General features: G+C 52.5%; 1 protein-coding gene across 1 annotated transcript in view; it reads right to left on the minus strand.

Annotated features, from left to right (window-relative positions):
- Positions 1-11,429, minus strand: part of LOC125333373 (gamma-aminobutyric acid receptor subunit alpha-3-like) — a 95,299-nt gene extending 83,870 nt beyond the window's left edge. The window contains exon 1 of the mRNA XM_048319237.1: positions 11,372-11,429. Within this exon, the coding sequence (XP_048175194.1) occupies positions 11,372-11,429 (58 nt within the window). The remainder of the gene's footprint in view (positions 1-11,371) is intronic.
- Between the last annotated feature and the right edge of the window lie 6,096 nt (positions 11,430-17,525).

Consider the following 17,525-nt stretch of genomic DNA (forward strand, 5'->3'; position numbering starts at 1 on the left):
ATCATGACCCCACAGATCTCCAGCTTGACAGCCAAAAGCATCCACTGCTCTCCTGCTTGAAGCTCTGCATGTCAATTCTCACAAATTTAAAGAGAGGCTAAAAATAACCTGTCTTCCAGTAGTGGTGGTGTGAAATTAAATTCATTACCATGTGTGAAGCACTCTAACACAATAGTGATGAGTACTACTGAGCAAAGGAGCAGATTGTTCAATAGGCAAAAGAAAATAAAAAAAAAAAACCACCCTAAAAGCCACGTTGAGTGCAAGTGCTCAGTGAGGCAGAGGTGCTGGGGAGATGATCAGTGGGGGGTCACGTAATTGGGCTGTATTGATGCATATGCCCAGCAAGGGGTGGGGTAAGGTAGGAAAGGCAGATTCCATTTTCATCTCCCTGAACTTCAGGCTTCACTGCTTAAACATTTCGGTAACATCAGCATGCATAGCACAGAAAAGCTTGGTAAGGAGCAGAAGGTTAAAAATTAAGGTAGGGGAAAAAAAACCAAAACCCAACCAACCAAAAAAAAAAGCACAAACAACAATAAAAGCAGCACAGAAAAAAACCAAAATCAAAAAACCCCAAACAAAAACTTTTAGGCCAAAAAGACTAATGAAAAATCAAGGCAGAGAACAGAAGGTTTGCAAAAAAAGCTCAGCTGCCAACAGGGAAGCACAACTTCTTGAACAGGCTGATCTAAGAGCCAGTACTTCATTAACCCTAAACCCTTTGGCTGTAAAAGAAAAGTTTTCCAGGGGGCAGAGGTCAGGGGAGAGGAACAGCGGGCACATAGAAAGGTGGAAAGGCACACGTATGAAAGCAGAGCTGACACCCTAAAAGCTCTGTGAAAGCAGGCTCCAGACATCCTAACAAACATTAAAGCACACCTAGGAAGCTCTGGCAACCCCTCCCAGGACTGCCACACCAATGAGGTCTCACCACAGGCTCTGGGGAGGAATTTTCAGCCATCTGATGCCTTTGCCTGGCTTGGATCTCACAGCTGCGGCTTGAGCCTCACGGAGCAGCAGCAGCCAGCTGTCCTTGGCCTCCAGCCCACAGCAAACACATCTGGAACAGCTGGGGATGGCCAACTGCTGCTGGCCAGGAGAGGATTCATCATGTGGATTTAACCTTCCGCCTTCCATGTGATGTTTTTGATGGCGAGTGTGGAAGAGCCACTCTTGTGGTCAGCTGGGCAGGCATCTGGGTGGGCTCTGCTCTGGACACTTTGTGCCTGGCAGCTCATGAACCACTGCAAAGGCTCCCTGGGCCGCTTGCAGCTCTTGGCTTCCTCAGGGAATGTGGTCCTGCACACCTGAAGCTCCTGCAGGCAGACTGCTTTCCATCCCAGTCATCCTCAGGTAGATTGGTTTGGATCTTTAAGCCCCATCTTCAGAGCACCTTGCCCCTGACACCTTTGTTTTCCAGCATTTTGCCTCCTGTGAGGGTTCCCAAGGGATAAACTTTACAACAGCCTTGTTCTTTTCCACGTTTATAGCACAACCTACAGCTGTGTCCAGGGAAATTTCTTTGCCCCAGTGTCCCCTGCTGTCCTTTAGCAGGGTTTGCACTCAGAGGGGCTGTGACACGTTTAGAAATAGGATTGTCCAAAGCCTCTTCCCTGCCTGGCACGAGGGGAGGTACAACTGAGCCATTTCCCCCACTCTACATCCCCACCCCAAATCTTGGGTGATGTTTAGGGGACAGTTTTCATTTTGTCTTGGTTCTCTGTCCAAAGTGCTTCCAGGGGACCTGGCACTGAGGCACATGTGAGATCTCCTGCTGCTTTTGGGGCACACAAAGTCCAGCAGGTGAGGGGGCTCCACATCCCTTGGAAGGAACTAGTGGAGAATTAGGAAGAAAAGAATGAAATAATGTGATGGAGATTCATTGCCGAGAACCAAAGAGACCTTGCTGCACATCAGCTGCCCCACTAGGAAGAACCAGAGTTACCAGGATGTGATCCTTTTTAATTTTAAACTATTTTTTTCCACTGGATTTGTTACCTTTCGTCTAAAAAAAACCAAAACAAACAAACAAAAAAACCCTAGAATTTTTTATTTCAAAAATGTAAAATGAAACTTTTGAAAAAACTGCCTTTTTCTTTTTTCCTGTAGGGTCTTACATTTCCACTTCAAGCTCTCTACAAGCCAGACCAGCAGTAAGAAAGATGAATTTTTCAGAGGAAACAGAACAATCTCTACCAGCTCTTTTCTCCTTTTTATCCTTCTATTTCCACCTGAGTGACAAAGAAGTCAAAATATTTGAGCAAGTAGTTACTGCCATAGTCCCTTTCTTCACTCCCATTTCACCAGCCTGAAAAGCAATGAGGGGATTTCATCACTTTGAGGGAGGTGGAAGGCCTGGTAAGTCTTCCCATTAGAAGGTTAAAAAAATAAACCAGAACAAAAAAAAAGCATTGTCAGGTGAAAATGGATGAGAAACCACCCATTTGAACCAGGTTCAACTCTTGTGCTGAGACATTCCTCTTAAAAAAAAAGGAAATAAAAAAGAGGGTTTAGTACTTGCTGCTGAAGACACTTTTTTGAACCTGAGCTGATAATAGCAACCAGTTTGCAAAGCAAAGAAACTGCGAAGCTGCTTTTCTTTCACATACAAACCTCAGAGCCTCGGGAGCCAGGCAGTGCTGAGCACTAATTGATGCACAGCAAGGAACACTCCCAGCCCTGGAATTGAGTGAGGAAGGGTCTAAGGAGCACCCTAAACCCACGAGAGGTGTTTTGCAGTGGGACTGCACACCTGGGAAGGTGCTCTGGTGCTGGGAGATGACAACCTGCCCCAGTCCTTGCTGCTGGAACATTTTCTGGTGAGACCCCACCTGCAGAGCTGTCCCCAGCACTGAGGCCCAGCACAGGAAGGATGTGGAGCTGCTGCACCAAGTCCAGAGGAAGCACCAGGATGAGCAGAGGGATGGAACAGCTCTGTTGGGAGAATTGGGATTGTTCAGCCTGGGGAAGAGAAGCTTCACAGTGACCTAATTGTGGCCTGTCAGGGTCTGAAGGAGCCAACAAAAATGATGGAGACTCTTTACAAGGGATGGAGCAACAGGACAAGGGGGAATAGATTCAAACTGACGGAGAGCAGGTTTAGATGGGATATTAGGAGAAAGGTCTTTATTGTGAGGGTGGTGAGGCACCAGAACAGGTTGCCTAGAGAAGCTGTGGCTGCTCCATCTCTGCAAATGTTCGAGGTTGGACAGAGCTTGGAGCACCCTGGGATAGTGGAAGGTGTCCCTGCCCATGGCAGGGGGTTTAAATGAGATGGTCTTTAAGGTCCCTGCCAAACCAGGCCATTCTGTGGCACTGTGATGAGAACAGCGACACATTTCCCTGCATTGCCAGGAGAAGGGAAACCACATCTGGGAAGGTGTTGGGCTGTGCAGGTCAGGACCACTTTGCCCTGGCACTGATTAGCAGCAGAACACCCTGTGTCAGGAGACCAGAGGCATCCCTCAGAGGCAGCTTGCAGAGGGATTGCCTCAACTATTCACACACAGAGAGCCTTGGCAAGGCTCGCTCTGGAAGCTGCAGCAATACAGATGCTGTGCAAGCTCCCTCCAGGCCTTTTAGGCAGTGCCCGACTCAAATGGAAATCAATGTGAGCCTGGAGTCAACTGCTCCAGAGGGGAAAATCTCTGTGCAGTGCCCAGCCCCGAGCGTGCTGTCCCAGAGGGGTCCAGTGGAGGAGCCACATCCAGACTGGGCTGGTCCCAACAGGCATTGCCACCCCATAGCTCTGAGCAGCCCCACCACCCCACGGGAAACGAGCGTCTCACAGAATACCCTGAGCTGGAAGGGACACACAAGGATCCAACTCTAACTCCTGCCCCTGCACAAGACACGCCGAGACTCACACCATGTGCTCGAGAGTGTTTTCCAAATACTTCTTGACCTCTGTCAGGCTGGTGCTGTGACCACTGCCCTGGGGAGCCCGTTCCAATGCCCAACCACCCTCTGGGTGAAGAACCTGTCCCTTATATGCAACCTAAACCTCCCCTGACAACTTCAGCCATTCCCTCGGGTCCTGTCACGGGTCACCACAGTGCAGAGATGGGCGCTGTCCCCTGTGAGGAAACTGCAGGCTCCTGACGCCTGTCCTTCTCTAGGCTGGGCAGACCAAGTGGCTTCAGCAGCTCCAGACCCTTCACCATCCCTGTGGCCTCCTTCGGACGCTAACAGCTTTATATCCCTCTAACACTGTGGCACCCCAAAGCTGCCCCAGCACTCGAGGTGAGAGCACAGCGGGACAATCGCGTCCCTGTCGCGGCTGGCGCTGCTCTGCCCGGTGCCCCCCAGGACGGGGCTGTCTGGGGCTGTCCGTGCCGGGGCTGGACAGGGCTGTCCGGGGCTGTCTGTGCCGGGGCTGGACAGGGCTGTCCGGGGCTGGACAGGGCTGTCCGGGGCTGGACAGGGCTGTCCGGGGCTCGCTGTCCCCGTGTCCCCCGCGTGTTCTGCGGGGTCTGGCGCCCCCTGCCCGCCGCGGGGGGAGCGACAGCGGCCCCGGCCCCGCCGCGGATTCCACAGAATCCATCAACGGGGTGGGAAAAAACATCCCGGATCACCGAGTCCAACCTCCGACGGACCTTGTCCACATTGTCAACCAGACCACGGCACCGAGTGCCACGTCCAGGCTTTGCTTAAACACCTCCAAAGGATGATGACTCCAGCACCTCCCTGGGCAGCTCATTCTGATGTCTAATAGCCCTTTCTGTGAAGAAATTACTCCTGATATGCAACCTAAACCTCCCCTGGTGGAGCTTGAGATGATGTCCTCTGATCCTGTCCCTCGTTCCCTGGGAGCAGAGCCTGACCCCCACCTGGATGTGCCCTCCTGTCAGGGAGCTGTAGAGGGTGATAAGGACACCCCGAGCCTCCTTTTCTCCAGGCTCAGCCCCACACCTCCCTCAGCCTCTCCTCATGGGACTTGTGCTCCAGACCCTTCCCCAGCTTCATTGCCTCAGTAGCTCAATGTCCTTCCCGAACTGAGGGGCCCAGAACTGAGCACAGCACTCGAGGTGTGGCCTCAGCAGCGCCCAGCACAGGGGGACAATCACTGCCCTGGCCATCCTGGCCACACTATTTGTGATACAAGCCAAGTGCCACTGGTCTTGGGTTACCTGGGCACAGCTGGCTCATGTCCAGCCCCTGCCAACCAGCACCCCCAGGCACTTTTCTGCTGGGCTGCTTCTCAACCGCTCTGCCCCAAGCCCATAGCACTGCACGAGGCTTTTGTTTTTGGGACAGACCCCTCAGAGCCCCAGCACAGTGACAACAGGATGCTGGGCAGCAGCAGTGACCTGAGTGTGCAAAACCATGGCTGGTTTATTTACACATATTCATACCTGATGGAACAGCAGGCAGGGAGCTCCCTGGCTCCTGAGGAAGGAGATTGATCTCAGAGCCTCTCTCCAGACTCCAGTAGAGCCAAAGTTCTCCAGTCAGATGGAAACAGAGCAGCTTCCCTCACCCCTCTCCTCTTGCACAGGACTTCTGGCAGCCCAGGGTTCCCAGAGTACCTTTGCAAGGCTCCCGTGCTCACATGAAAAGCTGTACAACCATAGCAGTGTCACCTGCAGACACGTGCCACAGCTGTTCAGGTCACCCAGCTCATTCCTGGTGAGTGGCCATGCCCACAGGAGACCTCTGCCTTCCCTTCCCAGATGAACTTCCATTTAAACTGAAGCTTATTCAAGCATTTGCATCCCAGTGATGCACGGAAGTGTCCCTCTGCAGGCAAAGTGACTGTAAGATGGCATTTTCGTGTATCTGGGATTTTTTCTTTTCAAGCTGAGCTATGGACAGTTCCTTCTTCAAGTTGTTGCTTTTCAGTCGATTTAGAGCTACAGTCTCTGCTGTTCCAGCCCCGCAACCTCCCCAGCAAGGTAAGGAGCAAAGGCAGGGGGCTAAACCCTACCTGCAGATCTGCACAGGTTCTCTGCCCACATGGCTGTCCCAGCTGGGCATCTGAGAAGACTTTGGCTTTGTTTTGGAGGGATGGGGAAGTTCCATTTCCCCACACCCGTGCTAACACCCCGCAGAAAGCTGGCAGCACCTCTAACCCGGGCACTGCTGGAGAAAAGGCTCCATCACAAAGAGCTTTATCCCTGCAGCTCCCAACCAGACCCAGGCAGCAACTCTGCACCAAGCTTAGGCTACCACAGGCACACCACGGGCTCACTGCAAGAGGCTCCTTGCTCTCCTCAGGCTCACCCTGCCCCACAGGCAGCAAGGCTCATGGAACTGGGGTCAGTCCCCTGCCCTCAGGGCCACCCCCACACCCTCTCGGGTCCTATCCCTCTGTTTGCACCTATTTTAAGCCACAGAGGCACAAGCCCTGCACCAGCCATACCCTGCTGTAAGCTCTGGAGGGGCCCCATAAAACCGTGGGATTTGCTTTTCTTCCCCACTAGAACTCCTTGGCCACTCACAGCTTTTGGGTTGAAAAGCCTTGGTTTCATCTCCAAAAGGAAGATCGTTTTTTAAGGACTGTTCAGCCAAAGCGTGACATAACAGGGAATCTATTTCTTGAACAGATTTGTTTCCCTGCATTTGTTTGAAGTCTGACCTGATTATTCCTGCAATTGTATTTTTAATGCTCATCAGGTACCCTTAGAGAAAATGGAGAGTCACTTTTTTTAGATCATGCATATGTAATCAGACAAACAAAATATAGCTCACCTGCCCCGTTCTTCCCCTCTACAGCAAAAAGCACATCCTTAACCATTGCTCCAGAGAAAGCAGCAGCTATTCAGATGGGACAGAGCACCAGTTTCTGACCTGCCTTGGGCACTTCTGGTGCCATCTGTCTTCGTTGTAGGGACAAATGCTGCCCTCATACTGGAATAACCGAGAGTCAGTCGCTCCCCTGTCACCCCTGCAGTCGCCCTGCTCATTTCATGCATACAGTGCCTTCCTCCAGTATTGCTCTCACATATTTGTGCAGGTTTAATCTAGGTTTTTAAGGCAGCAAGTTCAGCTCCATGGGCACTTGGAGTCCTGTTTATACAGTTTGATAATCACTGCCCGGCCCAGGCGGAGGCAGGGAGCATCACTCGTGGCTGGCACTTTGCAGTGGTGACCTTGCCACGAACGTGCTGCTGAGAGGAGAGGGGCACTCACTCAGCGGATGATGCAGCAGCAGGTCAGCACTTTGTGTGCTGGGCCCCTCCCTCGGGCAATTGCTGACAAAAGCTCAGCTCAGTGTGAACCTGGGACATCGGCTCCCACCTGTGAGCACTCGACAAGTCCCTCTGGGCCGAGGCTGGGCGTGTGTCACAGTTCCAGGGCACACAAGAGCCCCTGACATCAGGAAATGCCCCCTTCCTGCTCAGCCCCAGCCCTCTGTGAGGTTTCATCTCCCAGCTTGGCTCTGGAGCAGCTGCTCCACCACAGATCAACATCCTCACCCCGCTCCTGCCGCAGCACTCCCTTCCCTGCTGTGAAACCTCCCAGCCAGGCAGGGCTGGGGTCAGCCTCAGCAAGCCTGGGCTGCAGGGCAGCTGCACACGCCCATCTCAGCAGCAAGGGCCACAGAAACCCCCTGCAGACCCCAGTCAGAGGCAGAAGGTTCGAGCTGCCATAAGCAGAAACCATGGACACGGGCAGTGTCTGCACCTCATCAATCATCAGGAGGGGGCAGAGAACCAGTCAGCACTTCATCAGTTAATTACAACTGTTAATCATATTTTCATTAACCTGAAATGAAGCTGCCAGCATTGCCCCTCTTTTCACCCCATGCCCCAAGACCCATTTCTCAGGGAGCAATTCCCTTCCAGGCGGGACACTCTGTCCTTCACATCACACATCTGGTCAGCAATTTCCAGACCCTGTTATCTTGCCTCTCTTCCACATCTCCAGCCCGTCCTCGGCCTCGATAGGCATCCACACTGCCTTTGCCGTGTAGGAAATGGGTTTAGACCCCTCGCACTCTCCCAAACCTGCTCAGGATGGGTTCCTAAGGTCCTGCAAGGTTCTGTGCTCTTGACTGCCAGACTTGCTGCCACACTGAGCATGTTGCTATAATAACATGCTCCATTTCCCCCTATTTTTTAAGATGACCTGGTCTATAAGCCTGCTCCTGTAAAGCATTTTTATCTCTCCATGTATACCTGTAAACAGAGCTGTTGATGCCAGATCTTCCATGGGACAGACAGGAGGGGCAGGAAAACCTCAGCTCTCCACAGGGCAGAAGGTCACAGTGCTCAGTGCCCCAGGGGCAGCTCTGCTCCTGCTCCCCCCATCAGCTTCCACTCCTGGCTCTCCGTGAGGAGAACGGGTGTTGATTGGTGTTAATTGAAGACTTCGGATGCTACAACTTCCCCCAGGGTACAGAGAAACAACGAGCAGCATGACATTTGAGGTCCCCTTTGCCTCTGCTGTTGCAGGCAGGGCTGAGGGGACAGCTCACCTCTGGGGTGAGATGGGCATTCAGCATTCCCAGGCGTTATCTGCTCTCCTTCCCTGCTCCAGGCCTAGAGACCCCCTTTTCCAGGCTGAGGCATCACACCCCTCCTGTCTTTGTGTTCTTGGGACAGTGGGCCCTGAGCAGAGCCATCCCCAAGGCTGCCAGGCACAGGGCACCAGATCCATGGAACAGCATTTACCAGAGGGTGAGGAGAGGAAGGACAGGAGAGCAAGCACCAATCTCGGTCCTTCCTGCTCATCTTGCTCTGGTTCAGCCTTGGCCCATCAGGGTCACTCCCGTTCTGAGCTAGGTGGCTCAAGAGAGAGTGGTGACCACCCTGGTCCAAGCCAAGCCCTACAGGGGGAAGGAGAGCACTTCCTCAGCCTCCAGAGCTGTCCCAGACTCCTCGGCTGGAGAGGTTGCACCTCTTCCTCCATTTGCTTCAGCCCTTCATCCACTTCTAACATTCCAGAGCGAATTCAGCTCCCTGCCGGCAGCACTCCCTGCAGGTCTGGGAGGATGTCACAAAGCCAGCCAGGGAAAGGAGGAGAGCCAGGACCAGAGGCTTCAGGCTCTGCAGTTGCTTCTGCCTCCCTCTCCTCTCTCCCCCACCCTCCAGGAGCCTCAGATGTGCTAAGCAGCCTGTAAAGGTGTTAATGGGGAATGGATCACCCCTGCCACAATTGTGATGCACCATGGCACCCAGGACAGAAATGAGATATAAAGTATGTACTTACTCTCCCAGTGTGAAAACTGCTGGGTTAAATATAACCCAGGCTCGCTGGCTCCAGGAAGCGTGGCTGATCTCTTCATTTGATGGCAGAGTGCTTGCTTTGCCAAACAGCCCTCAATCCCCACGGAGCCAGCAATTCCCTGTGCTAAATGCGGATTTACATTGCAAGGTACGATAGAGGTGCATAAACTGCCTTCTTTCTCTGTATTTCCTTGTAAAGTGTCACAACCCAGCCTCCCACCAGCCAAGCCCGGCTTTTGTTTTGTGTCCAATTAGGTTTTTGATGGGGCAAAAGTCACACTGCTTTCTGCAGATGCAGAATTGAGTGAAGGAGGTGCAAAGAGGGGCCAAGAAACCTTCGGCACCTCCCCGGCAGCCTCAGGACAGCACAAAGCAAACAAGACATGGGATTGTTACTGGTTAGGACCTGTGGCAGCCTCGAGAATTAGCATCTGCCTTCCAGTTAGACTTTTAGCCAGATTTCCTCTCCCTTTTGTGACCTGTTGGGCCCCAGACAGAGTCTTGGAGTGATGATAAGCTGCATTTGTAATACAGCATCTCCCTGACAGCACGGGCTGCTTGGCATTCATCCCAGGCCTTCCACGGGGATCATTTGTAATCCCCTGGAGTGGAGGGACAACTCTGGGCATCCTCACCAGCTCCCAGTGAGAGCTTAAATGCCAAATGAACACTCGAGGAGCTACAGACCTGCTCGCCCAGCTAAGCAACTCCCACACCTTGTGCCCATGGTAGGACACTGCAGGTGCTCACACCATTAAAAATGAAGCTGCAAATGCAAAGCCCTCTAAATTCAGCATAAAGCTGGGTTAGTCTGACCATGGGGGATGAGAGGGGAAGAAGGTGAGAAACAAGTCTTGCTTGGAGGATGGAGAAACACTTCTCTGCCAGAAGTGACCTTCAGAGTTTGAAGTTAGCTAGGGGAAAAAAGTCACAAACCACACGTTTTTAATGGCAGGGGTAATTAAATATTGCATTGGCTGCTACTGCATTCCATGTCTGTTTGCATGGGATCTTCTGTTTACAAGAGATCTATAAATCAAAATACAGCCCTTCTAATAAGCTGGCCAAACACCTCCTCTGCCTTCATCCAGCTGGAGTTACTGGCGTCATCAACTGAAGTGTCAACCAGCTGAAACTTCAGGATACACTAGACAGAGAAAAAAAGACTTATTCAGATTATCCCTTCTGGCCTCAAACTCCAAGAGCTCAAACCTTCTTTGAACCCTTATCAAAAGTGAAGCCATTTCTTGTACCAGCCAAGCTAACTGCCAGCAACACTGGAGCACACCACTCACCTTAAAAAAAAGTCAGCATTAATATTTACTAACTGAATGCAGGCTGCATAACAGCTCTTATCTGTGCTGTTTAATTGTGCCAGCTTTAAGAGCAGCCCAATAAAGGCATGTTAGCAAGGCTTCTTTTTTTAAAGAGGGTGCCAAGGGATCTTGTTGTAAGTGAAGATCTTGGAGAAAAGCGAGGAGATTCATTGCATTAAGTGCACAGTCTAAAAGTGGGTTAGACAGAACTGCTCTCCCTGGGGGCCTGGCTCTGCCAGTCACCTGGGGAGAAGGATCTTTTAGACAAAAGCCAAACAGTCCTCAGTGCTATCCAATGAATTTAAGATTGTGGCCCTTTGCCAGCCCAATTTTCCTCCTCAGCAAGGAGTGCGGGGTGGGTGGGTGGCATCCTCAGCCCCCTCTGTTTTTATCGCAGCTGGGTGAGGACATTCCACAATAAAAAGCTACTGTCAAGGAAGCTTTGCCATCTGACCCTTCAGATGCCACTCCTGGGGTCACATTTGCACCACCACTGTCACTGCTGGAAGCAAAGTCCCTTCCCAGGTTCCTCGTTTGACTCCTTACAGCCCACACTCTCACTGCCGGACAGTATTTTCTTGCTCACTCCACTCTGGGTTTCCCATAGCAGAGTCTCAGACATCTGGTTCCTTTAAGTGTTTTAGTTGTGGCGCAGCAACATAACAACAGCTCAACACAGGGAGGGACCCCAACAAAGCAACCCCTGGGCTTGTCTGCCCTGGCAGTCTGTGCACCCATTCCTACACACCCTTCACGTCCCATACACCTTCCTCTTGGTCCAATGGGGATATTTGGTCTGGGGTCTTCTCTGGGTTCTCCAGAGTCTCTGGATGACTGCCACTCTCCTCAACCCCCTGGCACTACAGCTTCAGCATCACCTACCCTCCAGCTCATCCAGGTCACGGTCTGGAGAAACCCTGAAGAGCAGCTTCTGGTACATCCCAGCCTGTTTGGACAGCAAGGCCACACAGGGAATTTCCCAGCTTTCTCATATCCATGGTGTTTTTATTTTCATTTTTTCACCCAGCACTGAGGCACGGAGCAGAGCTGGCTGCAACATCGTGCCCGTGCTGGCAGCAGCATCCCAGAGCCTGCAGACTCGCTGCTGGGAGAACTGGGAAGCAACAGAGGCTGATTAGCCTTGTTTCTCCAGGCTGAAAGAAGAGCTTTGAAGATGCAGGCAACAAAGGGGAAAGTTTCGACTCACCTGAAGCGTTTTGCTAAAAATAGCTGCTCTAGCCCCGTCACAAGCTCGCATTAGGCTGCTGTAGTATTTCAAAAGGGAGGTTATACATACAGCCTCCTCCTCGTGCCTCACTGAGTCTCTGAGCAGCAGCTGCAGCACATGCACACACACACACTACAGCATGCACAGCACCCTGGCAACCAGGCTGCTCTCAGGGCTCAGCAAGTATTAGGTCCAGCTCAAAAGGCAAAACCCAGCATGTTTGGGGCAGTAATTGCTCAAATCCCCTCAGCACTTTGCAAAGGAATCACAAAACTCAGCAGCTCACTGCAGAAGGAAGAAGGCTAAAATAAGAGGCAGGAGCAAGAAACAATACCTAATTACATCAAAAATGAAAAAAACCCCAGGCTCTGCAGTGCCTTAGACCCATCTCTGAGGGCTGCTGACACTGAGTCCCTCATCATGGTCCAGGTAACTCTGCCCCACAGTTCTGCTGCCAGGATTGACCCAGCCCAGCCTGTGAGACCTCCCACAGAGGCACAGCACCTATCAATCAGTAAATACACTGACTGTGTGTGCAGGTGATTACTTGCACGTTATTTTACTGCAGTCTGTGGGGTGGATGCAGAGGCTCCCCCCAGTACCACAGGTGACTGCTGGAGAGGAGATGGGTGCTGGCAGCAGTGCCAAAGTTGCTGCTCCCAGGCCCAGATTTTGTTCCTTCTCAGGCTGGGAGTGCCCTGGGTGAGCACAGCGCTTCACCAAGGTATTCAGGGCTTAGAATAATTCCTCAGCAAACACCCCACCTGGAGAGCAAAGCCTTCCTCTCTCATGCTCTGGGAAACAAGATGTTTTTGCAGGAGGGTTTTAAAGTCATCCAGTCTGCTACAGATCACCAGTGGGAGATGATGTTTGGGCTAATCCTCAACTACATCTCTTAGGGCAAAGGCCAGTGAGAAATACTGCAGGAGAGAGGAGGAGGGAGGGAGAGGAATTCCCTGAGCAGAAATTATTTTGAGCACAGCTGCAGAGCAGCGTGGAGCAAGGCAGTAGAAATTCAGGAGAGAGAGGTGGTTGTGCTGGGGGAGACAGAAGAACAGAGGAGAGGGAAGCTCAGAAGATTGCTCTGGGGGGGGATGGAGGGGAGATGCTGCTCAGGGGGGCTGCGTGGAGGATCCCTGTCAGGAGCTGGCTGGGCTCAGCAGAGCTGCTCCCTGCAGAGGGATTCCCTGTGCCGCCCGCGATTGGCGCTGGCGCAGTGACGAGCTGCTGGAGCGGATTCCTCTTCCCTGCACACGAACCAGAGCTATGGGAAAACAGCAGCCCCATCCCCCTCCAGAGATGGGGGATTCCTCCCTCTGCCATCAGCAGCAGCAGGGCTGAGCTCTCACACAAAACCATACAACCTCTCTCCAAGGAAATCCAGGGGGATTTGTGCCTCTCTGCAAGGGTCAGGGGGAAGGTGGCTGTACCAGCAGAGCACTGAGGAAAGGACTCAAAACTCAGTCCCTGGTGAGAGCCAACACGTCAGCTGCTGTCACTGAGACATCCCCTGAGCCATGGGAAGGTCCTGTCTGTCCTCACAGATGGAGACACCCGGCCACCAGCCAGGCTTGCAGAGCAGTTGTGCTCCTGTGTGTGCAGGATGCCCAAGTGAGGCAGCCCAGGAGATGCGGGGACCTGGGTTCTTCCCACTGACCAAGTTCTTTCTGCCTTTTCACCCTCATGAGAAAAGGACACAACTGTCTCCTCTTTCAGATCACGCTCAACCACATCTGAGTGCAAAACATCAGACCCTAAACCCCTGTCTGGAGCTCACGGTGTGTTCTGGTGACAAAACTCTGATCTCTGGCATCAACCTCCATGGTGACCTCAGAACATTTCTTGTCCCTCTTGCCAAGGGAAAGGTCACCTTCACTCCTACCTTGAGGAGGGATTAGGAGCAGGAACTGGCTCATGTTCTGCCCAGCTGGGAAGCATTACAATAGAAATTGCACTGTAGGGGACTCAACTGGTACCTTCTTTCCAGAAATACCTCTGCTGGCTGCCTTCCCTCTTGGATATGAGCTGCAGGAGGATCCACAGAGAAGCAGCCCTCCTCCGTGCTGGGGAAGATATAGGTGGACATCCCATCCCCCAGGTGGGGCTGGTTGGGGCAGGTGGGGCCTGGTGATACTCTCAGGGCTGTCACACAGCTGTAACAAAGGAAAAACTCTTCAGGGGCGGGTGCCCTGAGTGTTTCCAGGTGTCACAGGTGACACAGAGTCACTTCTCACTTTAGGCTGGTTCCTGTGGCTTGGGGAGGAGCAGCACACAGAGCCCTGGTGTGGAGCATGAGGCTCACAGAACCACTGCAGAGCTGGATGCTGCTGGAGGGGAGCCTCGGTGAGCCCCTTCACGAGACCTGAAATGCAGCCTGGAGCAATCTGCAGCCCTGGACAGGGAGAAACTGGAACCACAGTGAAACCTCCCCTTGACATCATGCCCAGACCAAAAGCAGCAGGATGTTTGTCCTGGCATTAGCCAGACCCGTGGGACACCGTGTGGTTGTCACACTGTCCCAAATTACGTGCAGGAGGGTAACCTGTGCCTGCCTGCTGCAGTGGGGGACAAACTCCTTTGGGTTGGGACGTCACCCCTGGAGTGAGAGCAGGGACTTCTGCAGTTGTCATTTGTGCAGGGAGTCCTGGTGTCTTCTCCAGCATCCCAGAGATCCCCTGTGGAAGCAGTGAAGGTTTTGGTCATGCAGACAAATCTGCTTTTTTAACCCCTCTGCCTCTTCACTCCCCTATGCTCCCTAAGGAACATTCTGCATGAATTCTAATGGTGAACAAGAATTACCTAATGCTTGAAAAGCCCTGGATCTTAAACCATTTTAAAAATAAAAGAGGTAAGCCAGAGTTGCCCTCTCTATCCTGCAGTGGGGAGGGTAAAGTAGTCCAGAGTGTTGATGAGAAATATGGGATATCAGGGCACAAACAGAGCCTGAACCTCCTGCTGGAACCCCAGATCCCTGTCCACCGCCTGCCTTTGCTTCCACAGGGAGAGATACCGGCAGAAAATGGGGAAAAAAGTCAGGAAAAAAAGTGGTTCAACCCTCCCTGCCCCTCTCCCTGGCAGCCAGGGTACAGACCCTGCCGTTTTTCTCCCACCACAGTAACGCCGTTATTCAACTTGGCAGCACAAGGTGGAGTGAGTGAGTGAGGGAGGAGGGAGGGAAGGAGACGACGAGAGTGTGTGAGGTTGGTGTTTTTTAAATCTATCAAACATTTCTCCGCGTTGCCGACTGCAAACTCCCGCCCAGCGGTCCCTGCTCCGGCATCCCGCGTTGCCATGCCAACAGCAGCCTGCCAGCCCCTGTGTCGTGAGGGGCCACTCTGCTTTCCTGAGGGCCACGGGCTCCTGGCAGAGGAGTATGACAGAGGGATGGCTGATTCTGACTCCTAACAAGTGCATTCTTTGGTGATTTTCCCCCAGAACTTCCGGTGCTGGGAGGTGATTTACCTCTCTTCCTTGCTTTTAAGATGCCATCATCGGTGCTTGACTTAATCAGGACATCTTGGCATGAAAAACAGCCTCCTCCTGACCCCTGCACTTCCACTGCGAATTAAATTTAATAAGGCAAAGAGCCTTTGCAGTGCCCTTAAAGCCTCAAGAGTTGTGGGTGTAAATGTAAGTGGCACCACCAGCACACAACAGACGCCCTCAGGGTGTTGGCTGACTCCGTGGACAGGGGAGCAGCGGATCTGCTGCCTGGTCCTGAGGTCACACCTTGTGCCTGGGGCAAAAAGGCGGCAGTGTGGCATCGTGGGGACGTGGCACAGGGCTTGTGCTGGGAGAGAAAACAGGAGCACATCAACCAGCACCTACCCGAGCCTGGGAAAACAGGAATCCCCTTGGATCAGGGCTGTCCCGTGCTGCTGGATGGCTCACGGTGTGAGGGGAGGTTGGGCTGGATCCCCAGAGCTCTCTTGCCACCAGTGTTTCTGGGATTAACGCCTGGGCATCACCGATTTGTTGGTTCGGTTTTCTCTGCAAGCTGGGCAGCTGCTGCTGGAAGAAATTGTGTTGGCAGTCTGGGCAACAGCTTCACAGCCAGGGGCTGGGATGGGGGACTGGGAAGCAGGCTTGGAAGCTCTTCCTTCTGCTGGGTGGTTGCTGGCTAAGGCACCTCAGGTGCAGGTTCCCTGGGGACACAGGCATCCAGCTCTGTCTTTGCCCCTGGCCTTGCTTCTGGAGCCTGTCCCTTATGGTTTTGTCTCCCAAGTGCTTTGTCCTCTCCAAGCGTGGAAGAAAAGCCTCCCCTGCTCCAGGGAGCAGAGACTGGAGCAAGGGAACAGCAGAAATACAGGTCAGCTCACTCCAGTGAGGATGGTGGTGTGCTGCGTCCTCCTTTAAAGACGACCCAAGAAGCTGCGAAGGCCTAAATTGAGCTTGAGCTGTGGGGTTTTTAGGCTCGGCAGCTGGCTTCCCTTGGGACCCCAGGGAAGGCAGCGGGGGGGATTTGCTTTTATTCAGTTAGAGAAACGAGCAAAAATGCATCACTGATATCTGCAAGCCCACTGTGAGTAGCTGCTGGCTGTGGAAGACCATGACCAGCCAAACGTGTAACTCAGCCCGTGGTGTGATTCTGTGGGGCCACACCGTGCCTGCCTTTTAGCCCAGCCCCTGCTCATCTCCTACAGCATTTTGGGTTGCGGATGAGGGCCAGAAACACCAAAGCAAGCAAAGAAAAAGGTGGCGTTCCCAGGAACTGGGAGTTTAGGGTTTGCTGGGTCCCAGCACAGCCCAGCCCAGAGGTGCAAGCCCCTCCCTGCACATCCCACAGGAAAGCTGAGCGCTGTGGCCATTCCTGCTTTCCGTTCCTGAGGGAAGCTGCCTTCCCGTCCTGGAGGAGGTTTGCACCCAGCAGCTTTGCAGGAGTGCTTTACACTTCTCCCTCCAGTTGCTTTGTTCTCTCGCCTCCCTGCTGTTTCCTTGGAAAAGTTAATTTCCCCTATAGACTTTCTCTAGATGGAAACATTCCCCTCAATGGATTTGGTGAGCACAGAAAACATCAGTTTTGAGCCTGAACAGAAATAATTAGAAGCACCTGTTGCAGTGGGGATCCTGCAACACGCATATATCAAACCAGGAGTCCCGTGGAAAGGAAATATATATACGGACAGACAGATTCTTGATAGCTGTTTCAGAGAGATGTTTATTTCTCCAGCCGCATGGCCGGAGCTCTGCCCAGGAACTGTTCCAGTCACGGGACCAAGGGTCCTTCTGCCCGCGCAGGGAACACAAACCAACCAATGGGAACGAGGCTGAGCAGGCACAGGGAAGCCCCGTGTCTGTGCCCTCAGGGCCCCTCTCCCAGGGCTACACGGCAGGGGAGGGACCCCAACACCTCACCCGTTTTATTTTAATAAAAGGAGAATGAAAACAACTGGATAAACATAACAAGAACAGTTTCAAAACAAAACAAGCCACCCTCCTGAGTCTTTAAATGTCCAAACAGATTCTCTGGAACATCTTAGGGCTGACAGAAGGGAGACAGAATTCTCTGAGCATGCTTTGTGGGGAAACTGAGGCAGGAGAGGGTTTAACTTCTTCCCTCCCCCTTTTCATCCCCCACTCGGCATTGGAAAGGGATTTTTGGGGAAACAATTGGCAAAAGCATGGTTTTGTGAGGGAAACCATGGATGAAAAAACGGATTGGGAATACACTGGGGGTAATAGGACATAGGGTAAAAGGGAAAGGTGGGATTAGGAAAGGGAAACTGTAGGGGGGGCTTACAATGGAGATACTGTCTAACATGACTACGATTTTTTGCATATATACTGCCTTTTACAGGAACACCATCA

This window comes from Corvus hawaiiensis, chromosome 14 (genome assembly GCF_020740725.1).
Source record: "Corvus hawaiiensis isolate bCorHaw1 chromosome 14, bCorHaw1.pri.cur, whole genome shotgun sequence".
Lineage (NCBI taxonomy): Eukaryota > Metazoa > Chordata > Aves > Passeriformes > Corvidae > Corvus > Corvus hawaiiensis.